This window comes from Manis javanica, chromosome 16 (genome assembly GCF_040802235.1).
Source record: "Manis javanica isolate MJ-LG chromosome 16, MJ_LKY, whole genome shotgun sequence".
In the NCBI taxonomy this organism is placed as follows: Eukaryota; Metazoa; Chordata; class Mammalia; order Pholidota; family Manidae; genus Manis; species Manis javanica.
The window spans coordinates 48,276,190-48,304,145 of NC_133171.1; the positions used below are offsets into that span (position 1 = coordinate 48,276,190).

The window sequence follows — 27,956 nt, forward strand, 5'->3', positions numbered from 1 at the left end:
GCAGAATGATAGTGTCATATTAGTTGTGCTGAGTATTGTTTTAAGGGTTTTACATGCATTATCTCATGTAATTCTTACCCCAAAAATCTTTGTGTGGTAGACCCTGTTTACAGATGAAAAACTGAGACACAGAAGCTTTAGTTAGCCTTCTCAAGATTGTAAAGCTGTAGAAAGTGACAGAACCAGAATTTAAATCAGGCAGGAAATCTGACTATGGCGTCAGAGCTCTTTTTATTATTGTTGTCATTTTTCCGATGGACACCTAAGGCAGAGAGGCTTGTCAGGGTCACACAGCTGGTATGTGGTGGATCTGGGAGTCAAACCCAGGTCAGTTCCCCTCCTGGGCTTGCACTGGTAACCACCACTATGTCAGTCCTGTATCCATGGTTGCTTTCAATATTCAATCATAATATGTAATACAGTATTCTGCATAATATATACAATATCCTATTATAGTACATTATTCTATTACAGTATAATGTTCTATTCTGAGGTTATAATTTATTTAATATGTCCTTTATTGTTGGACATTTCAGTTGTTTCCATTTTTTCACTATCATAAATAAACGCCAAGATTTTTTAGAAAGAGAAATTGTAGGAATGTTGTTTCATGTATCCGTTTATTTGTTTGTTTTAAAGGATTTAGAGCAGATGGACTGAGCTCTCAGAGGCTAGAAGAATTGGAGGCTTTGAGTTGACTGCTTGAATGGAGAATGAAATTCTGATTAGGCAGGGTGCCAATGTGGAGAGAAGGAAAGAACAGACTCTAGGCTTTAGCCCAGGGATTTGACATTGCCTGCTGAGACAGAAAATTTGGGATGCATTTCAGACATATCTGTAATTCCCATTTTGGATATTTCAGTGTTCTCTGGCATTTTCCAGCCCAACATCTCATTGACATTGCCCAGATACACGTGGGTGGGGCTGGGCAGAGGGTGAGACATTCCCTTCCCCAGCGCAGCCATGTGCAGCCATCTGGAGTCATATCATCCAGTGCATCCCATGTCCCTTGCTTCTCTGCCCCTCTCCAGCTCAGTCTGCCTCTGAAGTTAGCCTTTTCAAGTTCTGTGTCCCAGGCGGAAAACAGACGAGGAGGACAGAGTATATGGTGCATAGTTACGACCACAATGGGCTTCATTCCCTGAGTCCCCAGCATGGTCTGGGCGCTTCCAGGCCCTATCGCTTCTATCCTCACAACAGCTTTAGGGGATGGGACTGTTGCCCCACTGTATAAAGGAGGCAAAGGAAACTTCCAGAGGTTAAGGGGTTGCCCAAGGCCATGTGGCCAGAGCCTAGTGGAGCCAGGATTCAGAGCCAGGGCCGTTTAAACTCTGTGGTCACATCATGTTACCTGCCATGTTTACTTCGCAACCTTCATCATGCACTCTTAAACAGAGGCCGCTGTTGCTCTGGAAGGGAATTTTCAGAAAATCAGCAAGAGCAGGTGCAATTATCTGCATGTGTGTACACTGGAGGAACTCACTTAGAGAATGGTGGAACTGCAAAGGATCCTGGAGGTATCTTCCGTCTCTTAGTTTTAAAGTGTAGCAAATGAGGTTCAGAGATATCAGCTGACTTACCTAAGGGTGAGATGGTGGCCCAGCCAGATTAGAACCAGGGTCTTCTGATGCCCACCCTATGGCCCCTTGAGAGGCAAATTAACTCTGCTCTGCAAAGAGTATTGGGAGCAAAAGCATGTGTCAGTAGGGCAGGCTTAGGAGAAACAGGAGTAGTTTGGCATGGCTGGGCAATGCTAGGGTTCAAGGGAAATAGGTAACCACAAGAGTCCTCTGATTCTCCACTCCTCAGTCCAGCGCACACTTAAGCCCCAATTCCATTGTACAGAAAATACAAGTCTGGGCAGTTGGCAGGAGAGCAACATGGCCTAGTGATTAAAAGCTGGGCTCTGACATTGGACCAACTGGGATTCCCATCCAGGCAAGGTGCTTCACTTCCCTGAGTCTCAGTTTCTTCATCCACAAAATGGGGGTTACAGCTATTTATTGTGTGGGGCCACTGTAAGGATGAAATGAGAAAATGCTTGTAAGGAGACCAACACGTGGAAAAAAGAGAAGAATCATAGGGTTGTTTGAATTGGCTGAAAAAAAAGGGAACACAAAACTGGAAACCAAATACGTGATTTCTGCAAAACGCCAAGTGTTTCTTAATTTCATCTGATTCATTATTTCTCCCAGGCACACTGTCAGAGGGGTGGCTCATTCCCCTTGCCCCACGTGGAGGCAGTTGTGCTGTGCGGGGAGAAGTCTGTGACCTCTCTTTGGTGATGAGTGAGGGGTGAGTTAGATTTACTGGGCTCAGGGTTCAGACAGGGTTGTGTTTTACTTCCTGTCTTGAAAGCGGTGGAAGATAGAGAGGAAAGAGATATAAACTTGAAAATCTAGAGTCTTTCTAAATTGTATCTTCCTCAGTTGTGTGACCTCAAATGAACCTCTCACTGTGTCAATTGTCTCTTTACCATAAGGTCATGGAGATGGCCACATAATAACCACCTTACGTGCTGTATCTCATTTAAAATTCCAACAGGCCTGCAAGACAGGTATTATCATCTCACTTTAGGTAAAGGAGAAAACTGCGGTTCAGGGAAGTTAAGTAATGTGTCAAAGGCCGCACAGCACACAGCCAGCAAGTGGCGGATCTGTGATTCAAGCTTGGGTCTGACCCCCAAGCCCACATGCTTTCTAGTATACCCAGGGTAGATCCAGACTGTGTTGCGTTTAAAGCTTATGCAATTTGGGAGGCCCTCTTTAAGAACAAAAAAGTAAAAGAGCAAATATTAAAGATACAAAAGTGAATATTTATTTAGATTTTGAAATTGCAACATATTAGAGAAAACTGTTAAAGCTGAAATAACACAAAATCCAGAAAAATAACATAATATCTGTGTTAATGGCTTGATTCTAGAATACCTTGTTCCAACAACTTTTGACTGCATCCTCTCTGGCTGTACTGCCATATGACAGTGGTTTTGTGATATATTCTGTAGAGAAAATAAAAAAGATAATCAAGTGTTTCTTTAGCATGGCTCATTACAAGGCTTAGTTGTTGTTCTCGAGTGTTTAGAAAAGTTTATTTCAGTTTCCCAAGTCATTATTGGTAATGTCATGTAAATATTAAGATAGTTGTCATATGTGGGAAAAACCTCCATCAAACTTTCCTCCCTATACGAGCCGTAAGATTTTAAGGCATCTCATGTTTTCTGGTGCAGTGATTCATCTAAATAACCTAATTGGCGACTCTTGTTACCCCATTAGCTGTTAGCTAAATGTTATCTTTGTTGATATCAGTATTTTGTGTCAAATCTGCAAGAAATTCTCATCTTTTCCAGTACAACTTCCCTCTCCTACCACTTGAGGTGGAATGAAGATGGGTTAAGTTAATAAAAGACTCATAATTAAATTCCTTTCTTATAAGTCTATGACCTTTTAAATGGAATTCATTACAAAATACTGGATGTGAAAACATTTGCAGCAACTGGATGATTTGGCGAGAAAGCAGAAGGCTGCAGGATGCCAATAAATAACTTTGCTCATAACCTTCAAGGCTATGAACCCGTGGGCATTAGAGTCACCAAGGGGAGGGGCTCAGGTAGCTGCCTAGTTAACAGGTTTTGCAAGTCACTTTGAACAGGTTGCCCGAAAATGGATACAAAGAATAATAGAAAAGTCTATGTATGAGAACAGCTCAAAACTGCCTCACTATGGACTCAAAGTGGGACACATGGTCCTGTAACTGGTGTGGGAGCTGGTTAGAAATGCAGATTCTTACACCGCAATCCTGCCCCCCACCCAGAGCCCCTCCCCACCCCGCCCAACCAGGATTGCTGAATAGGAATCAGCATTTTCACAAAATTCCCAGTGATTTCTGTGCAGGTGATCGAGAAGCCCTGGACTAGGACTTTGGCAGGAACCTCCTGATATGCCCCGCCCCAGCTTGGCAGTTGGTCTGTTTCCTTTCTGTGTCCTTAGCCTTGGGAACTGGCCTCACTTCTAGCAGCCATCCATTGTGTTGATTCATTACATCTCTATTTCCCCTCCTACTGGACTGTGAACTCCTAGAGGGTTGAGAGGTATTTGATTTCCAAGCTCACAGTGCCTGGCACACAGGAGGTACCATTTATGGAATGCCCACTGGGTGCCAAGAGCTTCACCTCTCCTACCTCATTTGACCCTCACCTCAAGCTCACAGGCTGAAACAATTATCCCCATTTTATAGATGAAGAAATTGAGGTTTCATCTCTTGCTGAGGGTCATAGTGGCAGAGCTGGAAGTCAAATCTGAGGCTGTCTGATTCCAAAGCCTTCAGTAAAGGATCATTCAACCATGTGCTATGTGCTTATTCACTCCCTGAAGAGACTTGGAAAGTTAGGGAAGACGAGTCATAGAAGCTGTTTCCTCTTGACCTCTTTTTAGAACAGGAGCTGTCTGGTGTCAGCTTTCCAGAGGCAGGGAACTGGGCTGCCCAGGAGCCCCCGGCCTGCCCAGCCCTGGCCGCTCTGCCGCTCTGGGAGTGGGGAAGTGACAGAGCTCTACCATCCCACCCCTTTCAAAATGTCCTCCGTGAATCAGCAAAGAAACCATGGGCATGAAATCAGAGATGAGGCAAAAAACCCTCAAAAATGTTTTCTTTTCCTGGAGGAATTTCCCTTTCATGTTGCTCATTTCTCTGCCAGGGAATCCAGGAAGCCGTTGGCCTGTGGTCAGCTGTGACCCCCAGTCTGGTTCGTCCGGGACTCATCCCTCCTTCTCCTCACTCCTGCCCAGGCCTGGGAACAGCATCAGGCCTTCTGCGGTGTCTGATTCTGGGCTGCTGGGGGCTTGCCCAGCCCATCTCCGTAGCTTGTCATTAAATCTTGGTTCTGGACCCAGATCATCTGGGTTCAAATTCTGCCTTTACCTCTTACTGGCTATGTGACCTAGGGCAAGTCATTTCACCTGCCTCAGTTTCCTCCTCTGTAAGGTGGGAATAACAATGAATTTGAGGACTAAAATAATTAATCTATCTAAAATACTTTGAATAACACCCAACAAAGTAATTGCTATCTATTCTTGTTGTTGTTACTAACTATGGAGCAGTTAGTAATACTCAGAGGAGGCTTGGGTGAAGTAGTGCTAAACTGTTTCTCTTTCCATTTCTTCTAGCCTCACCCCAGAATTTGAGTGAATTCTCAACTATTCATGCTGTAGAGAGCGTAAGGGGGCAACTGCAAATGAGTAATATATTAATAAATTAGAAAGCTCTGGGTTGCCTTCTGAAAATGAGATTATTTTAATGGATGAAGAGGCATGACTCAATGGAGTGTTGATTTGGAAATAACCACATTCAGTGTATTAGCGGGGTGGCTCTCTGAGAATTTCCAACCATAGTATGGACAGGCCTGCCTGCTAACAGGCAGTTTACTGATAGATGGATAAATTTAGTATGAAGGTCTGCAGAAAAACAGGGGAAGGGAGAATAATTCCTAGCTAGAGGAGGACTTGTGGTTCTCAGCCTGGCTGTGTTTCAGAATTACCTGGGGATAGACATGCAGAACCTGGACCCCACTTCTAGAGATTCTGATGTCCAGATCCAGGCATATCAGAATTCTTAACAAGCACACCAGGTTCAGGAATGAAGCCCAGCAGTAAATGGAGACCACATAATAATAACAGCATGTCATAATAAACTCTATGTCATTGTAGGTATTATTCCTTCACTTTCATACCAGCCCAGCAAGGCAGCTTATATCTTCCCCACTCTATAGGTAAGAAAACTGAGGTTTCCTTAATTTGGCCAAGGTCATGAAGCAGAGCCGTATTTTAATCTATGTCTCAGTCTAAAGGCCTAAAGAATTCTGCTACATTCCACACTGCAGGAGGTCAGTTTTGGAAGAAACTTCCCAGAAACTGAAATTAAGATTGTCTTCTTTGATGTAAACTATAAAATCGGTATATAATGGGTCAGAGCAAAGATATGCAAACTGTTTAAAGAGACACACAGGCTCCCACAGCCAGAAAGGCTCAACCTTAACCATGGCCGCTGTTAACATATCTAAAGAAAGAATGTTTCAGTAGGGGTGAAAGGGCGCTTGGGCCTGCAAGTCTGACTCTACTTGGCTGAGGGAGGGGTCCCAGCCTGGCCAACCCCTGACAGTGTTGTGATCTGGTGTCTCTTACTTTCTGGAGTTCTGTTTTTCCTGACTCATCTCCTTCCGAGACACCTTGTTCTCCACCTAGCCCTTAAATGTGGGTGCTCTCTGCATTCCACTCTCCCCATTTGGTAGCAGCATCCAGTCTGAGGGCTCGGCCGCCTGTGCCGAGGCCTTGCAGAAGCAGTACTCCAAACGTCCAGATGTCCAGACTCAAGGACTCAAGGTTAAGGTGGAGAGCGGAGAGTAAGTCGTCAGGCATGACCAGAAGTTCACATCCAAGCTGGCCTCTTGCTGGCTGTGGATTTAGGAGTTACTGGACATTGTATTTTAGTCTCAGTTTCTTTACCTGAGAAATGGGATAGAGGTGCCTCCCTTAAATGATTGTTGTGAGAATGACAATAGCCAATAGGCATCCCAAGCACACGGTGAGAACTACATATGGCCCCTATTGTAAAACACCTGGCATGGGACTTCTCTTGAATGTCTATGGGCACTTCAAAAACAACATGTGAAATTTAGAACCTTTTCCCCTCAGTCTGTTCTTCCATTTTAATTCTTAATCAGAGGAAATGAAAACACCTTCCATCAAACTGCAGAAGCCAAAATCCCCAGCTGTCATCCAGGACTACCTCTCCAATACCATCCTAATGGCCACAGCATGACAGAGATTCTCCTGCATTTCTTCTGCTGTCCTAAGCCGCCCTTGGAATTTTTCACTAGGTTATTGCAAGAATCTCTTAACTGCTTTCTCTACTTACTCCTCCCCAAACTTCAAATGCTTACTTACTCAAGTTCTAGTTCAGATTAAAACCCTCTAATAGCTACATTGCCTCTGGGGCACAACTTAAGTTGTACTGCAGCTCCAGAACCCTTCATGATCTGCTCTGCCTTCTTGTCCAGCCCCGTTCCTGCTGCCATCCTGTCCTGCACCCTCCATGCTAGCAGTGCTGAACCACACACCAAATAAGGTAGGTTCTCACACCTTACTACGTCACTAACACTAACACTAGGAGAAGACACACGTGCGTGCACACACATGCACACACACAAATGCTGGAGTAGAAGCCTCTCTCTCCCCTGAAGCTCTCATCTGTCTTTCTAACCAGACTCTCAGCTCCCTGAGTCCCCAACTCTGGGTGCCCATAGGTGGCAGGCCCTTGGTAGGAGGCTCTTCCTAATAGGGTTAACAATTACAGATCTTTGACATGGGCCAAGCACAGTTCTAAACACTTAACATCCTCACAACTCCTTGGGCAGGGATGCTTCATTCATCCATTCTGCTGTAATTATTGACTGTTCCCTCCAGACGCTGGGGGTATGGCAGGGGGAGGAGGATGCAGAGTGCTTGAAGTGGGGGCAGGGGTTCCTGTTCTATCTAGAATTATCAGGAAAAGCCTAAAAATACGAAACTTGAACAGAGACCTGAGGGAAGTCTAGGGGAAGAGTGCTATGTGGATGTCCAGTGGAAGAGTGGTTCAGACTGAGGGAACAGCCAAAGGAGATCATTAGCTACATTTGACAGACAAGGAAACCAAGTCTAGGTAAGTTGTCTGGAGTCACAGAGTAAGTGGTAGAGCTGGTTTCAAGCCCGTGTTCTGTAACTTGACCCCCACTGCCAGCTATTACTCTATGCTGTCTTTTGTGGCACGCAGCGGGTGCCTTGGCTGAGGGCAGGCTGGCTCTTCATTCACCATGCGGCCTTCTGGTTGGAATTTGCTTCCCACATCAAGAAGAACATGGGCCGATCAGCTGGCTTGGTATTTGTGATCACTTGGTGGCTCTGTTTTTCTGTTTTGTATATCCATTTCTGTGGCCTTTATTGGAAACAATTAGATTATGTCTACTCTCCAGGCAGCCTCAAAGAACAAGCCTCTAATGCAAAGCGGAGGACCAGGCACTGAAATGTGGCCACTCAGCTAAGGTCAAGTCCCCTTTCTGGTCAATAGAGTGTCTCTGTGGGCAGCCACTCTATTTCACCCCACAGTTTCCTGCAGACTTCAGCAGGAGGAACTCAGGCAAGTGTCTGCAGAGGTGGTATCTGAGCTGGCCTGGAAGGACATGGAGTATTTCAAGAGAGGTGGGCATGGGGGTTTAAGCAGAAAGAAGTGTGGAAGCTGAGCAAAAGCATCAATGCTGGACTATTCAGTGGAGCTGGAGTATAGGTACGCGGAGGGTGTGTATGTTGGGGGAGGGAGATAAGGCTGGAGGGAGAGTGTAGGCTAGATCATGGCGGCATTTTTTTTTAAGGGCTGACTTTGCATGTCCCTTTCAGACAAGTGGTCTGGATTTTATCCTGTAGACTTAGGGATTTTAGGGCTTTATGAAGCAAAAGAAGCACATGTACATTCCTGAAGTTTTTGAAAGGGTGCTTGGGCAGTAGTGGGGAGCATAGGTTTGGGAGGGTGAATGGAGGTCGAGAGACCAGGGAGAAGAGAGAGTACTGTACCAGTCCAAGTGTTAGAAGGGAGCACCTGAGCATTGAGTGGAGGGGCCAGATTCCAGAGACACTTTGGAAGCAGAGGTAACAGGATCTGCTCACAGGTTAATGTAGAAGCTTGGAGCAGGAGGAGCTGAGAAAGAATGTTATCAGCATTTTTAGCTTGGGTGACTCAGTGGATCATGGTTAACTGACACAAAATACAAAAGAGGAGGGACCGGTTTTGAGCTTCTTGAGTTCAAGGCATCTGTGACATCCAGGTGGGGATAGGCTGGGAATTTGGGATGGAGGTGAGAGTTGGAGAAGCATGAAAGCTGAGACTGAAGGAATAGAGTGAGGTCTCTGGTGTGTGTGAGAAGAGAGAACAAGGGTCCAGGCATAAGCCCTGGAAGATGTTCATAGTTCTTGGGGCTGGTGGGGGAAGAGGAGCCAGGGAAGGAGTTGTGGAATGTTTGGATTAAGGCATCAATGGGACTGTTTGACATACCTCAGCATTTGATGGGAGGCAGTGGAGGCCACATCTCTGGGGGAGACACAGTTGGCCTAGTCTGGGTTATCTCGAGCCACTCAGAGACCAGGGGTGTTTCTGGTCTGCCTGGGGTTGTTTGCATGGTCTTCTTCCTGCACACGTGTCCAGCCTCCCACTGCCGAGAGGAAATTCCTCAAAGTGGGGATCCTGACTTCTCCCTCATTATTCTCCACGAAGCTCTGCCTAGAGCTTTGCACACTGTGGGGCTTAGAACACTAGTGAGGGGTGTGGAATGACTGAGCAGAATGGGTGGTAGCTGGGAACTGGGTCTGCTTCTCCTTGAGTTCCTTCTTGAGGGGAATATCTTATTTTATGGAATGGGTGTAATCTGCTCTCTGAATCTTGAGTTGCTTCAGGCTTGCTCCGTCCACTGGTCCATTCATCTGTCCATCTACCCTCTATCTGACTTTGGCGAGTGTAATACCTACTGGAAGTTGAGTACTTTGAACTAGGGGTTGGGGGGCTCCCAGCACTTTTCATGCACTATCTTGCATTACAACAAGCATCTGAGGTAGGCATTACTAGCCTGTTTTGCAGATGAAGAATCAGATAATTTCCCCCAGTTCACACAAGGGAAGTGGTAGAGGTGGGATTCAGGCCCACATCTAACTCAAAAGACCTTATATTCTCATTCACTCGTGGTAAGGCCTCCCTAGGTAGAAGGTGACCATATAATTTATTATCCAAACTGGAATGCATTTTAAAAAATCGAGATATAATTTTCATATCATAGAACTCAGCTATATAAAGTGCACAATACAGTGTTTTTTTTTTAGTATATTTACAGAGTTGTGCAACTTCACCGTGATCTAGTTTTAGGACATTTTCATCATCCCAAAAAGAAACTCAGTACCCATTAGCAGTCACTCCCAATTACCATTACCCTAGGCAACCACTAATCTATTTTCTGTCTCTAAAGATTTGCCTATTCATATAATTCACATAAATAGAATTATATGATGTGTGGCCTTTTGCAGTTGGCTTCTTTCACTTACCGTAATGCTTTCAGGATTCATCCATGTGGTAGCATGTATCAGTACTGCGTTTCTTTTTATGAATGACTATATGATATTCCATTATATGAATCAGCTACATTATATTCATTATATTTGTTCCTATGTTGATAGACATTGGGATTGCTTCCGCTTTTTGGCTATTATGAATAATAATAATGCTCTGACATTTGTATACAAGTTTTTGCGTAGGTGCATGTTTTTATTTTTCTTGGATATATACTTTGGAGTGGAATTGCTGAGTTATATAGTAACTATTTTTAACGTTTTGAGGAACTGCCAAACCATTTTCCAAATGTCTGCACCATTGTACACTCCCACCAGCAGCTATGAGGGCTCCATTTTCTCCTCATCCTCACCAACACTTGTTCTTCCAAACCGGGATACTTTTGAGAGTGAAAGGGTGCACCATTATTACTAAGTATACCAGGACAGTCAGTACTAACTGGGACCTATTCTTACTCTACCTAGATGCTCAAACTAAAAGATTCAATTCCTGGTTTCAGGGAACTTTCTGGCCACAGGATGAGTCAAAGCCCCAAAACCCACATAGTTGAGTCAATTGAAGAATCAAGTAAAGGTAAATTATTAAGAAGGAAAGCAAATCACATTTTATTTCTCCCAGGAGATTGTATTCTCTTTCAGAGAAAAGAACTATCTTATTTATGTTTGTATTTTTCATGGCCCCAGAAGTATCTTGGCATTTGATAGAGTCTCAATAAAGATCTGAGAAGTAAATGAGTGAGTGAGAGGAGGTATGATATAAACTCTCCTGGAGGGAATGTAAAAAGAAGAAGAAGAAAAAAATAAAATGAACCACTGGCATGGATTGTGAGTTTGGGGGAAATAATGGTTCTTTTCCAAGAACTATGTTTTTGCTCAGTTGTAATAACACTAATGGCAATTTTAAAAGGAAAAAGTAAATAAGCTCCCACTAGAGAAACCTTAAACTATAGTTTGCAAGTATGGTTGGCTGAGAAAATGTAGGGGAAAGACCTTCCATGCAGGGCTATTGCCTGAGCAGAGAGTCTGCAACCAGGGCACAGATGTTTATGCTGAGTACCTACTGCATCAGGTTAACCAACTTTAGGAAAAAAAGATGTGTATCTACCCCCAGGAGTTTCCTAGTCTTTTGGAGAAAACAGGATTTATCCACAGGAAACAATGAGAGTAATTTAAAACAATCCTTTACTGGCTGTGTGCCTTGGGCATCATCGATCCTTCTGGCTATGAGTTTCCCCCATCTTTGAATCCTACAGCCCTGGAAGCTTCATGGAACTGGTGGGCCAGGAGCTAGACCTTGAAGGAAAGAGCTGGATTTGGAGAAAGGAACAGATGCCAGTGGTGGATGATAAGGCCTTGAGGTGGACTGGAGTGCTCCGGCTGAGATAAAATTGGATGGGGTGGCTGGGGCCTCTTGAAGGAGAACTTTAAAAGCCAGGCTGGTTGACTTTTAAATTTGGCTCGATAAGCAGGTCCTTGGACTGGAGATGAAAGGAGTGTCTACGAGAGATTAATCTGATGGCACTGGGCCATTGATCTGGATCTATCTGGAAGCAGTGTGAGGACAGAGGCTCTTAGGAAGGCTTTTGCAATACTCATGTAAGCCCAGCCTTTCGAAGGAGGATTTGGAACTTCTGCCAGTCTTAATGTTACACATGGCTTTCTTTTTTCCTTCTTTTTTTTAATTAAAAAAATTTTTGGTATCATTAATATACAATTACATGAGCAACATTGTCAAGTCCCCACCCCATACCCCATTACAGTCACTGTCCATCAATGTAGCAAGATGCTATAGAGTCACTACTTGTCTTCTCTGTGCTATACTGACACGTGGCTTTCTTAGAATTTAATTTTCCTAACTCTAAGTAATTTAAACCATTACTTTGATATTATAACAGTTATGCACCAGAATCCTAAATGTAGATAAACATGTATAAGGCAGAATATTAGACTTCAAATAAACTTCAGGTTAGCAGAGGGCAATTTTGGATTTTTGCTACCAGATCCCTCAGAGAGATGCATTCTTTCTTGTCTGCTATAAAGAGCTTACTTTGGTGGCAACTTTTGAGAAATTTGCTAAAAACCTACTGGATGAATAGGAAGGGGGGATCTAAGTGAGTTTCAGGGAGTGGTTCTGTTGGGCCAGGTAACTGACAGGAGATAGGAGACCAAAGGAAGGAATCCAAGATGGCACCAGGGTTTGAAATCTGAGGATTCAGAAGAAAGATGGTGCTGTTCATAAAAATATACAAGTTGAAAGAGGGTGGGAAGATGACGGTCCTACCTGGAGAACCCTGGGAACCGGTAGCCTTGCTCATCTCAGGAAAGGACTAGCCAGGTTGGTAATAGACAAGAACCAGCACCTCTTGGTCTTTCCCAGCCTTTGCTAAGGCCCTAGAAGTTTGCCTACTGGCCCGGATGTTTGGCAGTTTGCCTGGTTCACTTATGATGCATCGCTATGAAATAAGATGTTTGCTGTAGGTTGTTAGTAGGTGCCCTATATCAGATTAAGGAAGTTCCCACATATCCCTACTTTGCTAAGAGTTTTTTCTTATTGTGAATAGATGTTGAATTTTATCAAATGCCTTTTTTGGCATCCTTTGATGTGATCATATGATTTTTTTCCTTTTTAATCTTTTAGTGTGATTAATTATATATACTTTTTCAAAATAATAAACTATGCATTTTTGGTATGAAGTCAACATAATCATACCATGTTACCCTTTATATATATGTATTGCTGGAATCAATTTGCTAATATCTTGCTTAGGATTTTTCATTCATGTTCATAATGGATTCTCTTCTTTTTGTTCGTTTCTCATACTGTCTTTTTTGTTTTGGAATCAAAGTTATACTGAAAATGAGATGTGAACCCTCTTTTTATATTTTCTGAAAGACTGTGTAAGATTGAAATTTTTTCTTGAACTTTTGTTAGAACTCTTTGTCTATTTGCTATTGAAGGTTGTCTCCTCATGTGTGATAGTAGAAAAAAGACTTGTACTTGGGCAGTAAAGGTAACTTAATTAATAAGGAAATCTATTACCTCATACACCACAAAAAGTCCAGAAGTTGCTGGTTTCTAGGACTGGTTAATTCAGCAGGTCAGCAATATTATCAAGGAAAAAAATGTGTTCTGATCTAGCTGTGTCGTTTTCTGGTAACAGCTCCTTCTCTCATCATTACATGGTGGCTGCAGCTGCCTCAGGCTTCACAGCACAGTGGTTAAGGGTGGGTTTGCAGCTAAACCTGGTTTTAAATCCCATAGCTATTATGATGTTGGGTAAATTGCTCAATCTCTTTGGAAAATGGGAGTGATTATAGTACTTTATCTCAGAAGTTTCATATTATATGGATCAGATGAACTAGTGTTTTTTTTTAACTGTTAGAATAGTGCCTGGCACATTGTAAGTATACAGTAAATATTAGCATATCTTCATCCTTACACAGGGCAGAAATGACTCTTTTTTTCTTTTGTACCCCCTTTATTGAAGCCCCTTAGCAGATTTACTTCTTATCTTATTGGCTAGAATATGTCAAGTGCCCATTCCTAAGACAGCTGTGGAATTACCATGATTTGGTTTAAGTTAAAAGATTCAACCTCTGATATGACTGTCTGGTCTCCCCTGAAAAGCATGACCGCCTGATTCCTCAACAAAAGCTGGGTTGTTTGCAAGGAGGCAGTTGGGGTGGTGATGAGGTGTGGGGGGTGTTACAGTAGGAGTCCCCACCCCTTCTGGTTCTCCACGGGAGCCCTTGGAATTAGCCCTTAGATTTGCTTAGCACTGCACGGTTTACTTACTGTTTTTAACTCATCCGTTATCTCATCTGGTCTCAGAACCACCCTCTAGTTTGCGTTCTTTCCCCCTTTCACTGTCAGACAGGGAAACAGGCTCCCAGAGTTGAGGTGCTTGCCTGATTGTATGTATATGGTTGGGACAGAGCCAGATCTTGGGACTCAAGTCGAGGTTTTCAGATGCAAAGTCTGCCCTTTTAATCCTCTTCCATGAATTCCCAGTTGTCTATCATTTACATGCTACTCTCACAACCACCACATCCATTTTCCTCTGCTATCATCTAATAGTTTTTAAATTTAGTTTCTCATTAAGTGAATTTATTTTAAAAGGAAACTTATGAAGTCCCAGGTTTAATATTCTGGTATGTAAACACACACACACACACACACACACACACACAACCTTACAATGAGCGCAAAACTGTTGAAAATATTTATTTAGGCTTAGGCTCGTGCTGGCTCCTGACCGGGTTCGAATCCTGACTCTGCCAATGTAACACACACTGCCGGTCTCCACTCAGATGCCCACGGCACGCCCCATTCCAGAGTGCACCACCCCACCTCCGAGCGCCAGCCCTGTGACTTTGCCTGATGGCTTGTTTGGGCTGTTAGAGGCCCCTGCGCCCTCCCACAGGAAGGCTGGAAGTGTTGGGTCATTAATTCCAGGCCCCTCATCCATCCCCAGCAGCCCTCAACCATGGGCGTTGGGATTGTTGGAGAAATATCTCCACTTCCCTCCCCCCCCTGGTGCAGTCACTCCAAGGCATGTGCTTCCCATTGTCCCCCTGAGTTCCTCAGCAGGGCTGAGTTCCATTTGCCCACAGTGGTAACTTACTCAATAAAGCAGTCTTTGCTGGCTACCTTCCCTTCCCGTTTCCTTTCCCCACTCTTTTTCGGGTATTTCCTGGAATCATCTCCCAGGTAAATTACTTCACTTAAATCCTTGTCTCGGTGTCTGCTTCTGGGTAGCCCAAGCCAGGGCAGCCTTTTGCTAGCTGTATGAGGTCGGCGAAACCTAACTTCTCTGTCTCCCTGTTCCCGTCTGTAATAGGAAGATCATAACAGCACCTATACCTCAGAGAACAAATGTGGTAAAGTTCCCAGTACCTGGCTAAGAACAAGTCTTAGCAAGTGTAATCTATTATTATTATTATTATTTTTACTTAAAAATTCTCTGGTATGCTACCATGGGTACCTACCCCACAGTTGGGACACACCCCTCCCTGCCTCTCCCTTCCTGTGCCCCACTTACTCCACCAAAGGCTGTCTCATGAAAATCAGGGGGCCAGGACCACCAACCACCACCACTACCAGTGCAGTCCACCCTTCCCATCACATAGCCACCCTGCCTACTTCTGGTGGGTGTTACAAATACCCAGGCAAAAGTCTTCTGTCTTAATGCCCTCTCATGAGTTTTCCATGATGCTAGATCATCAGAGTCATCCACTGTACACTGGAGGCTCTTAAAATGAGCCTTCTCCTGTCTGACTGGTGTCCGGTATTTTTCAGGATGTCCTAAAGCTTGCTGGAGGCCTGAGGCAGGAAAGCACTTGATAAATATGGGTTGGTAATGATTACAGACAGGTGCCTTTATTGAACACTTACTATGAGCCTGGTCAAAATGCTTTTCCCATGCTAACACTTGCACTCGCCGAGTGAGGTTAAGTGCTATTACTATCCACAGTTTGCAGATGAGTGGCCTAGGACAGAGAAGTTAAGTAACCTGCTCAAGAACACACAGCTGGCAAATGGCAGGGCTGGATTTCAGTCTAACTCTAGAGCCCACTTTACTTAATCATGATGCCAAACCGAAGCCTGGCTATCTGGAGCCTAGAATGAAGAATGCTGGCTTCCTTGCTTCCCAGCTGAGAGCCTAAAGACATATCTGTCTTTGCCAAGGTTTTACTCTAGCAGATTGCCCATCCACACCTGAGGCCTGTGTGCTCACCTTGTCCTTAGCTGTGGGACAGAAATCTCAGAGTAAGAAATCTCAGGACAGGAAAGCCTGAGACAGAATCCGGGCAGTCAGAAAGAGGGAGGAAAAACAAGTGTGCAAATAAGTGGGTTGTATTCTCATTTTATGGTAAGGAGCAACTTGACAGGTTCAGGCCAGTACCTGAGGGTTCATTTCACAGCAATTTATGTGCCAGAGGCTGCCAACTGCTCCCTGCCCCCAGATCCTGTCTATAGACATTATGTGTACCTTGGAAACAAAGGTAAAGTATGGCAACACTCATTACCATGGTGTAGCAAAAGGCTGGAGCTGATCGGCACCTCCTGGCTTGGGGTGGGACATGTGCTGTCCACTGTGCCCAGGCCCACCCCTCCCTGCTGGCCCCTTACACAAATGAGTTGCCATTTATCCTATGGCATGTGCTGGTGTTTTTCTTAATGTCCAACATTCATTTATTCATTCAAAAAAGATGTTTTGAACACCTACAATGAACCAGACACCACTCTGTTTTGGTGAGTGGTGTGGGAACAAACTATATATTGAACATGTAAGTATACAGTATAGTAGTGTTTAGTAGTAAGCAGAAGAGAGAGGTGCAAAGGCCTAGGTAGGACTGGGGTGGGGCAGTTGCCAGGAGAGGTGAGGTGAGGAATGTGACTTGAGCTAAAACTTAAGGAAGTAAGGGAGTGCGCCAGGTAGATATTGGGGGCAGAACATTCCAGGTAGATGGAACAGCAAATATAAAGGCACCATGGATGCCTAGTATGTTCCAGGAATAACGAGGAGACCAATGTGGCCAGAGTAGAGTGAGTGAGAACGTAGTGAGAAATAGTAGGCAATGTGGATCCTGCAGGGTCTTGTGGGCATCACAGGGACTTTGGCAATCACCAGGAGTGACATGGAGATCCACTAGGGGGCTGCTGGGTTGAGACTACACTGGAGGGAGCAAGGGTGGGTCCGGGATACCCATCAGGAGGCTGCCACTGTAATCCAGGTGATGCAGCCATGCCAGGGGCTAGCAGTGGAAACCAGAAGAAAGGATTGCAAGTGTATTGTGGACATAGAGTCAAACCTGAAGTGGGTAATGGTTGGATGTGGAAGACCAGTAAGGACAAGGAAGAACTGAGTTTGGACCAGGGAGTTTGCAGAGGAGGAAAAGAAAAGAGAGTAGATTCTGAAGTTTTTTTGAAAGTAGAGTCTCTATACTCTGGTGATGGATAGATGTGGGATTTGAAAGAGAGGAGTCAAGAGTGGCACCAAGTATTTGGGTCTGAGCAGTTGGAAGGATGGAGTTGCCATTTGCTGAAAGGGGGAAGCCTGTGGGAGGAGCAGGTTAGTTGGGGGAAAGATTAGGATCTCAGTTTTGGAGAAGTTGAGTTTTAAAGGTGCCTATTGGACACCCAGGTGGGTTTGCTGAGAAGGCAGCCTCCTGTGTAAAACAGAAGCAAGAACAGGTGTACTTATGTGCCAGCTCTAACTTGGCGGCACTGCCTGGCATGGTGTGTTGAGATTTTTAAGGCCCATCTAGGCTTGGTGGGGAGGTTTCTTGATCAGTAGTGGAACCTGTCTTGGAAGCTGGATGGACCAGTAATGGCAAATTCTGGGTGTAGGATATTCCACTGCAGAGTGGAAGAAAATGTGAAAATTTCTATTTTATGCATTTATTTCTCACTCTTTAAAAGTTCTTAATATGTTCTAGAATGTACCTAATGTATTAGAGGAGCAAGTATGGACCTAGCTTATAAATTAGGTATTATATACACTGGAAGAGTTATGCTCAGTTAACTCTTAAGTCTTAAAAACTTGTGAGACTACTAATTTGAAATATTGTACAACACATGGAAAATAGTGACCTGGAATACTGTAAGCCCTGAAGTGTCTCCTGAATCCTTAAAGAAGAATCAAAATTACGTTCAGTTTGGTTTAATGCTTGATTTTTTTCTGCTAGAAAATATAAATTTGGATGCATCATTTATTTAATCTTTAATCAGGAGAAAACAGTCAGACTTTGGAGCACACTATGTAAAACAATTGGCTTTCAAATATATCAATGTTATCAAAGACTTTTTTTTTAAGGGTTAGGAACTGTTCTGGAGTAAAGGGAGATTAAAGAGTTAGGGTAACAATGCAAACCTGATCCTTGATCGGATCTTGGGTTGAGAAGGAAAAGAGCTATAACAGGATATTACTGGAATGCCCGGGGAACTGTGTTTATGGTGTTGTGTTAGTGTAAGTTTTCTAATTTGTGATCATGGTTTTGTGGTTGTGTGGGAGACTGTTGCATTCTTAGGAGACCTGGACTAAAATGTCTGGGGATGAGGAGTCATGATATCTGTAATTAGGTCTCAAATGGTTCAACAAAACAGACATCAATTTAGGTGAAGGGTATGTTAGTATTCGCCTTCTGATTCTTGCAGGTTTCCTACAGGTTTGAAATATTTCAAAGTAAAAAGTCGGGAGAAACAGTATTCATATAGTTCTCCCCAATTCTCAGAAAATCAGGAAATCCAATAATGGTACATCAAGCCACTTTTAGTATGCTGGAACACCCTTTCTGAAGCAAGAATTTGCCAAATCTTCACCACCATTGAAGTAATGCCTGGCATTTTTTATTTTCTAGGCCTCCACATCCATTGCATTACATTTATCTTCATAAATGGTCCAAATACATAAAAAGGTTTGTGCTTTTAAGTACCACAATCACAATTTTTTTTTAATGGCTCACCATGGAACAGGGATTGTTCTGTGTGTTTTACCCAAATGAGCCCATTTCATCCTCACAGCCACTTGGGAGATACTCCAATCATCCTTTTTTTCAGAAAAGGAAACTGAGGCACAGAGAGGCAGTTCACTTGCCCAAGTGGGGGAGTGCAGAGTGGCAGGGTGATGGGCCCCGGGCCCTAGGGTGTTTACCACCACCCTGCTGACCACCCGCTTAACATCCTGAGCTGGATCATCTAAGTTTGCTATAGGACGGTTTCTGCCCCTCAAACTTTTGCTTTTCTCTGAGGGGTGCTGGGTGCACATCCATAGCAGAAAGGGCCTTCTTGAAAGAGGGAATAATAATGACAGCAGCAGTAGAAACTATCTTTGAATGCTCGCTATGCACCAGGCACACACGGCAGGTTTTCTGCCCATTTAGTCTTCAGTACCCCTCTGTGGGATAAAACTATTATTATTATCCTCATTGGGCACAAGAGGAAACAGACTGAGAGGTTCCAGTAACTCCCCTGAGGTTGTAAGGCATGGAGCCCAGCTTTAAGTTCAAGCAGCCTGACTCCAGGGCCTTTCCCCAGACCCACAGCTGCCTTGCCTGTCATCTCAATGGGTCTAAAGGTGACTGAGCCATAGAATGCAGACCGCGGGGTGATGGGCTCACCCTTCACCTTGTTTCCCCCCCTCAGTTCTCAGATGGAACACTGATTTCAGTGATGAAGAGAAGGAGGAGTGGGAGGAAGAAGAAAGCATGGCCTCCTTCCTCCTCGGGGCTTTTCAGCTAGGCTGTGACATTCCATTCCCACCCCTCCTCTAATGTGCCATTTCATTGAGTAACTTTTTCTAATTGAATGCACCTGGGCAGAAACTCCTCCCCAGTTCTGGCCCTGGTCATTGCTTTGTCTTTTTTCTTTTTTTTAAATAAAAAACAAGGGGGCATGGGGAAAACAGTACAGCACAGAGAAGACAAGTAGTGACTCTACAGCATCTTACTACACTGATGGACAGTGACTGTAATGGGGTATGTGGTGGGGACTTGATAATGGGGGGAATCTAGTAACCACAATGTTGCTCATGTGATCGTATATTAATGATACCAAAACAAAACAAAACAAGGGGAGCCCCTATACCTTTGAGCTGGAGGTGATTGGTGAGGTTCCCAGGCAAATCAGCCTATCTTCAAGGAACTTTTCTGCCCTGGCCCTGTGTTGGGCTCACCTGCCTCCTCGGGGGACAGCTGGCTTGTAGCTGACCAGCTCCTTGGCCCTGAAGGTCCAGGGTGACTTGGCTCTAGGCATGGCAGTCCCAGCTGGGGGTGAGGCAGATGTAACCCTGGAAACGCCCTGCTCACCAGGAGCTCCCTTAGCAGGTTCACCCCCAGCTTCCAGAACTGGGCAGACTCTGCGCCCTTCCTCAATCAGTCAATGCTAATAAGTCAATACAGGCTCATGGAACAGCCCAAGAGGCAGTAGAATGAAGTAGTTAAGAGCATGGACTCAACAGCCAGACTGCCTGGGTTGAATCTTGCCTTTAACCAGTTACTAGCTATGTGACCTATGTGACCTTGGGCAAATTATTTAGCCACTCTGCTTGTTGGTTTATTTATCAATAAGTTTGTGGGGGGGGTCACCTTTAGACCCAATAGTATATTGCTCATAGGTTGATGTGAAAATGAGATTATTTAATACAATATCAGGTATGTACAGTGCTTGAAATATAGTGAGCCCTCCACAAAGGGCTAATATTGCTGGTGGTCACTGCACAGCATCAGCCAGGTCCTGCAGAGGAGACATGGGCATATAGGACATGATCTCTATGTCCTTAAAGCGAGGCGCTATAGCATTAAAAAGGACAGTTTGGGAGATGCTAAATAAACCTTTAGTAGGTTATTTAATTCCACCATACCTCAGTTTTCTCATCAGAAAATAATTCTTAGAGGGTGAGATGGTAGATTATAAATACCCTGCCCAGTGTGTGGCACATAATTTGATCTTAATACATGTGGATTCTAGGAACTCACACCCTGGCTAGAGAGAGAGAGTAGGTCCAGAACCAGCCAGGCATGTGCAGTAGGAACTTCAGGACTTTGGAGGCCAGAGGGTTGCTTCCTTCAGCTAGATTATTCCAGGAAGGCTTCCTGCAGGAGGTTGGACCTGTGCTGGAACTGGAAGGAAGAGTAAATAAACTGAGCAGAGAGGCTAATAGGCTGACCAGTGATGGGAGAGGGGATTTGAGGAGATGGGGAGGGCCGTGAGAGGTCCTGTCATGTTTTTAGAGGTCTGCAGAGAAGATTCTGCTACTCCTTCCTCCTTCCCATGTCACTGTCTAACTGGAGTTTTCCCTGCTGTCTAATTTACATGCCTCTTGCTGTAAGTGAAGGCCTGTTTTCTGTAGAAGTGGAGAACTATGTTATTTCAGACTAAATGAGCTTCTCGTATCTTTTTTTAAGCACCTTTGTGTCTGATATTGGGTTAAAGACCAGGTGATTTTGCTTAGGCAGAAGCAGCAGGAATTCTGACAGCCAGTTCCCAGTGAAAGTCTTTGACCATGAAGGACCCAAATAAGGCATCATCTAAGACAAAAGAACCAGGCCCAGGGGTACTTACAACAGAGAAGTGAGTAAAATAGAGAACATACTGTTAATTCAGTGCCATGGGACATCCTGTGTGCTAATTTGGCAAAAATAAGACCAGAGCCCCACTTAATATGATACACTGAATAATATGATACACTGAAAAAAAAGTAACAATCTACACATTAAAAAAACAAAACCAACTTTTATAGTACGAACCTGAAAATGCAGATTTTTTGGGCCTTACCACAGAGTGGAAAAATGAAAACCCTGAGGCAGGGCCAAGCAGTCTGTCTGCATTTCCAACAAGCTCCCTGGCTGATAAAAAAATCATCTATAAATATTTCCTACATTTTCATCTGGTACTTGTATAACTTTAGGATGGGAAGGCATTATTCAAAGACAAAAATCATTAAAGAAAATATCAGTAGGTAAGGCTACATAAAAATGAAAACCTTTTATTTGTTAACAGAAGAGAAATCTACCATGAACCAAAAATGAAAGGCAAACAATGCACTAAAAAAAATTGTTAAACATATGATGAAGAAAAAGTGAAAAAGGTTATTTTTCATTTATTTAGTAATAAGCCACTTTTCGCATTTCCAGTTTTCTTTCTCCATAAAAATATGGCATATATATATACACACACACATATATATGTATACAGTCATATATATATATGCAATGAAATGTTTTTCAGCCATTAAAAGAAGAAAAGAAAGAAGGAAATCCTGCCATTTGTTACCATTTGTTGCAATATATAGACTTTGAGGGCATTATGCTAAGTGAAAGAAGTCAGACAGAGAAAAGCAAATACTGTATGATTTCACTTATATGTGGAATCTAAGAAAATAACTTACAGAAACAGAGAACAGATTGGTGGCTGTCAGAGGTGGTGGTGGGGGAGTGGGAGAAATGCTGAAGGTAGTCAAAAGATACAGACATTTAGTTATAAGATAAAATAAGTTCTGGGGATGTGATATACAGCATGGTGACTGTAGTTAACAATATGCTATTGTGTATTTGAAAGCTGCCAAGAGAGTAGATCTTACAAGTTCTCATCACAAGAAACAAACCTTTAACTATGTGAGGTGATGGATGGTGATCATTTTGCAACATATACATATCAAATCATTATGTTGTATACCTTAAACTAATATAATTAATGTATATGTCAATTATGTCTCAATAAAACTGGAAAACATTTTGAAAATAATGATTTACTCATCAAAGATATATAATCTTACCTGAATATTCCCACTCGGTAATTCTGAAGGCAAAGAAACACCTTCTTACAGGACAGAACTGCTTTCTGGTTATGTACTTACTTCAGAAACTACATTTTTTAGTACTCCTATGCTCTAAAAGCCTTTTGCACTTCAACGTCTTTGCCTCCCCATAATTTCATACCTAATCTTTATCATTTTAAATTTATTGTTCTCTGTAATGAAAGAGTACAATGCAATGATTAATTAGATAAAGAAACTTCATGTTTCTGTTTTTGAAGATAGGAATAAAGGACTTATGAGATCAGACAAGGCACATCGCACACATTCACATCTATACAACAGCTCTTGGATTTAAAAAATATATTTATTACTAATAAACCATTTTTAATCTCCCCAGTTGATAGAGTTTTTTTTAATCAACAGGTATCTCATGTTTGTTCATTAGATTGGTTTCACCTTTCAGCAGGGAAATTTGGTAATAAGTACTGTATCAAAAGCATTAGAATGTTTGATAACCTGAGATTGAGAAATTCTACTTCTAGAAATTAATTCACTTCTAGAAATAATGAGTGTGCACATATTAGCACAAAAATATTTTACAGTATTGTTTCTAATAGGGCAGAACTATAAACAACTTAATTTTCCAACAGTACAGGTTTGGTAAAATAAATTATGTACTTTATGACATACTATAATACTACATAGAACATACTGTGTAGTCCTAGGACATATTATGTAGTACAAGGACATACTATGTAGCCATTAAAAATAATGTTGAATATCTAATGACATGGAAAAGCATTTACAGTACATTTCTTAGAGAAAAAAACAGCTTACGAAAGTTTGCAATGGTTTTATTTTGACAAAAATATGTTTATTCACAGAACAATTTTAGAAGAATAAACACTGACATTTTAAAGGGTTATATCTGGATGGTGAAATTGCAAGTAATTATTATTTCCTTTTTTTGTGTCTTACCTGTAAAGTTTTCTACAGTGCAAATGAATATTTCCCTGATAATGCAAACAATAAAATCTATGTTAAAAAAGAACAATTCATTGAGAAAATGCTTAGCATTGAACTTGCCTCTTACACAACAGTGTGATATGTATGTATATATATATATATATTATATATATATATAACTCACTTCCTTAGTGGCTCCTCAGGAGGACCCCAGGAGAGGCAGAGATGATTCCCCAAGGCCTCCTCCCATTTGGAATGTTACTCCTCTGTGAGCAGTCTCTTGGTCATGTGAAATCCAAGCGTTGGGGAAACTACAAGGTAACCCAAGGCTTAGGAGGTAGAAGAAATGAAAACTGGAAGATTTTATAGTCTGGGCAACAAACTTCAGAGAGGATCTTTTCTCCATCCACGTTTTCCTCAAACAGAAACTAAGGCTGATTCAAGGGCTTGTGCAAGGCCACACAGCCAACTTAATGACCAGGTAAGGCCTTGAATCCATGGCCTTTCTCCCCTGTTGCATTTCTGTTAATATACTGATTTGGATCAGCCCTGCTCTTTAACGCGTATTGGATCACCTCTGACCTTGTTGAAATGCAGATTTTGATTCAGCCGGTCAAGGGTGGGCGGGTGAGTCTGCATTTCTACCCAACTCAGGCGAGGCCGAGGTTGCTGGGCAGGGGATCAGAGTTGAAGTAGCTATGGTGTAGAGCAGAGTCTGGAGCCAGCCTTCTGCCTCCCAATCCTAGCTCTGCCACAGGCTACACCATGTGATTGTTGTAGTTACTGGGCTTCAGTTGCCTCATCTCCAAAAATGAGTACACCTAAACTCGTGGGATTTCCATGAGGATTTAGTAAGTTATTACACGGTAAGTGCTCAGAACAGTGTTCACTAGAACTAGCTATTAAGATTTACAGTCGCCAGAGCAAGCAGCGGGTGAAACAGGGTTTGACGAATGAATGTATTATCTTTGGAGAAAAGCTCATTCCCGGGCCGCTAGAGTTAGAGAAGCAAAATGAGAGGGCTCGCTGGTGGGGAAGAGGCCCGCCTGGAGAAACTTCTCTCCCAGGGCGACCAGAAGGGCCCGGAGAGCCCGGAAGCCGGCTGGCCCGCGCGGCGCCGACCAATACGGCCGCCCGGGCCGGGGAGCGCCCGCCAGCCCTTTCCGTCCGGGCCCTGAGGCCCCGCCCCTCCCAGCGTAGCGACGTTCGAGCATTCCCGGTTGCTACATCGTCGCGAGGGGCGGGGCGCCTGTCAGGGAAGCGGCGCGCGCGCCGGCGCGGGCGGGCTGGGGCTCCGCCGCGCAGTGCCAGCGCCAGCACCAGACCCGCGCCCAGCGCTCTCCGGCCCGCCGCCTGCGCTCTGGCTCGTGAACCCTCACTCCCGCCCTGCCCGTGCGCTGCCCGAGTATGGAGCTGCTGTGCTGCGAGGGCACCCGGCACGCGCCCCGGGCCGGCCCGGACCCGCGACTGCTGGGGGACCAGCGTGTCCTGCAGAGCTTGCTCCGTCTGGAGGAGCGCTACGTACCGCGCGCCTCCTACTTCCAGTGTGTGCAAAGGGAGATCAAGCCGCACATGCGGAAGATGCTGGCGTACTGGATGCTGGAGGTATCGCCGGACGGGTGTCCCTTCCCCCGTTGCCCCTGTGTCCCCGGCTCCGGACATTACGGGGCCGCCCTTTCGGGACATCTGGTCCCAACAACAATCAGCAGGATGCTTAGGGGCCCCAGACCCCCGAGGCCTGGCCTTTCGCTCGGACACCCTAGCCAGCCGCCTGCCTCCGTGGCGTCTCTTTCCCTTCCCCAACCCTGACTCTGACTGCCAGTCGTTTGGCACCCTAACTAACCCTCTCTTCGGACTGGGAAAGCGGGACAAGCGCCACCCTTCTCCTCTGGCTTCTCTCCGCGTCTCCTGCTTCCCTCCCCCGCCCGATCCTCTCCGGAGAGCGCGCCTGGAAAACCCTGGGCTCGGCCGCCCCCGCCCCGCAGCCGGTTCCTGTGTCTGTCGCGGGGTTCTGGCGGGGAAAACGGTGGGGGTGGCGCGCGCGCTGTTCCGGCAGTCAGGAAAATGAAAAGTGCGGGAGGCAGCGGCTGGAGTCTCCTCCCTTCCCTTTGGGTGTGTGCAGTGGGTGGTGGTAATGGGGGTAGGGTCCCTGTTCTCTGCCTACCGTGGGTGACTCTTCCGTCCCCCCGTGGGGGGAGGGCAGTCTCAGTTCGGAATCCCCAAGGAAGGAAATCTCTGGCATACCCCTCTGCCCTTCCCCCTCACCTCCCCCCTTCCCGTCCTGGGGAGGGTGAAGGAGACAACGCAGAGGAAATGGGGGGGCGTCACCTTGGGGAAGGCGCATCCTCCTCGGTATTAGTCCTTGCCATTGTAAGTGCCCTTACCCCTGTCCCATTTTTGCTCCGCATTCCACTTCCTTTCAGCGACCCCTCCCTCCTTTAGGCTGCTACGTTTCCCGTGCCCCTGCCCCAGCCTTGACTTGTGCGCCCTCCCCCAGGTGTGTGAGGAGCAGCGCTGTGAGGAGGAAGTCTTTCCCCTGGCCATGAACTACCTGGATCGCTACCTGTCCTGCGTCCCCACCCGCAAGGCGCAGTTGCAGCTCCTGGGTGCGGTCTGCATGCTGCTGGCCTCCAAGCTGCGGGAGACTACGCCCCTGACCATCGAAAAACTGTGCATCTACACGGACCACTCTGTCTCTCCCCGCCAACTGCGGGTGCGTGCATAATTCTCCCCACCCCAAAATGTACTACTACCTCCCACTTACCAGGAAAAGGAAATCAAAGACTTTAGAGGCTTTCTACCCCTCGGAGGGTAGCAGAGGCTATTCTGGACAAAAGATGGGGCAGTGTGTTGTGATGGTCAGGGTGGCCCCAAACCTAGGCCTGAGCTGCCGGCCTTAACTAAATCCCCTTCTCCCGACCTCCAGGGGGTGCCACTCCTTCCTGGTCTTTCCCCTAGATAGCAACAAGTCAAACTGCATGTCTACCCTCACTAGTACTTTGCCTCTGGGTTTACACAGCCACCATGAGTTATTTATTGGCAGCGGGACATGCCTGCACACCCCCACTGGAGTGGGGCAGTGGAATGTGCTTCGTGTGGGGGAGGGGGGCTGCCTTGGTTGTGTCTTTATCCCAGTGTGGACTTTGATTGAAAAGCCTCCCAGAGCAGATTAAAGTCGGGCCCTGATTGCTCTAAGGAAGGGCCAAGGAGTTTCATCTCACCTTCTTTCCTTCACCTTATATCCCAGAAGAGACAGCTTCTTCCTAATTCTCCAGTCCCTGTCCTCATTCTGAGGAACTTGAGCAGCTGCTTTGGGCCTGGTGGAATCATCTCTCCCTTTCCCCCCTTAGCCAAAAGCCAGAGCTGAGGGACGGACTAGCCAAACTGCAGCTGCTTCCGATGTGATAATGATGCCCCCTCCCCTGGCCCACCCACTCTGACCAAGGTCTTTCATAACCCTGTGGGAGCTGCTGTGGTTTGGGAAGTGGCTCCCTGGGCCTCTTGCTGGGAACTTGGGCCTGGCTCTTCCCAAGGCAGGGCAGAAGAGTCACCCTTCTCCTTCCCCACTGAGCCTGTAGAGGACATTGGGGGCTGCTTGGATCTGGAAGAGGTTAAACTTCAGGGTATGCAGATCATCTCCTGGGGGCTGGAGGGAGAAGTGGGTGAGCTGGCACCTTCCTCCACCTTGCTGTACAAGCAGCCAAGTCTTCTCCTGACCCTGAGAGGAGTCTCTGGGCCCCATCTCCCGGGGAGGAGGGCAGCGTGCAGGCTGCTGTGATTGGCTGGCCAGGAAGCCAGGGTACTGGGGCCCCCGACTGCTGCTTGTCGAGGAACAGGATTCCTCTTCCTGCCAAGTAGCTCTCAGAGATGGGAGTAGGAGGCCAGAGCTGGGAATCCGGGAGGCCCCACAGCTCTTTGTGATGAATCTGGTAGTTTTTGGCAAGTCTGAAGGTGGAGCTGGTTTCCATGGCCAGTGAGCAAGATGTTTTTGGGGAGGTTTGGACTGGAAAGTATAAGGGGACTTCCGTTTTGTGAAGAGCTTGGGATGGTTTGTGTGCCGTTGTGTGAGGGGAGTTTTTCAGAAAAGGCCAAAAGTGCTCTTCCCCCACTGCTGACTGAACCGGGGGTGGAGTGCACAGATGACTTCCTAGAAGGTCAGAGTTGGAAGGAACCTCAGAGAACTCCAGTCAGTCCAAACCGTGTGCAGCAGAGATTGAGGCCCAGAGAAGGACAGAAGGGCACTGCCTCAGCTTGGCACTGAGGGGATGAGGAGGATCTGGCTCTTCTAGTGAGCTCAGATGGCCTAAAAGGTGAGGGTCTCATGTGATGGGAGCTACTAGCCACTGCCGATAACTGCTCCCAGAGCTGTATTCTCTGCCGAGCTCAGGCATTGCCCGGATCCATGGCAAGGTGGCTGCCTTCCCTCACAAAGGACCCCATGCTTCCCCACAGGGAGTCCCCCACTCCATGTTGCCTTTCAGGTGTTCCCTTGGAGCTAGGTGCTTTCTGATTACTTCTGAGCTACGAGTTTGACCACTGGGAGAAGTGCAGGGAGTAGAATGTTATCTTCTCTGCCCAACTTTTTCTGGCTCCAGGC

General features: G+C 45.3%; 2 protein-coding genes across 5 annotated transcripts in view; both read left to right on the forward strand.

Annotated features, from left to right (window-relative positions):
• CCND3 (cyclin D3) overlaps positions 1–27,956 on the forward strand; it is a 73,792-nt gene that overhangs the window by 42,267 nt on the left and 3,569 nt on the right. For 2 of the 4 annotated variants that reach the window (XM_037005075.2, XM_073224435.1), the window contains exon 2: positions 25,857–26,072. The exons of 1 other annotated variant lie outside the window; for it this stretch is intronic. In XM_037005075.2, coding sequence (XP_036860970.1) covers positions 25,902–26,072 — 171 coding nt within the window. In that variant the 5' untranslated portion in view covers positions 25,857–25,901. Of the gene's footprint in view, positions 1–24,611; positions 24,965–25,856; positions 26,073–27,956 lie in introns of those variants that run through there. One more of the 4 variants, XM_037005074.2, reaches the window with a different exon arrangement.
• Positions 1–27,956, forward strand: part of MED20 (mediator complex subunit 20) — a 97,103-nt gene that overhangs the window by 41,067 nt on the left and 28,080 nt on the right. The gene's annotated exons all lie outside the window — the stretch shown is intronic.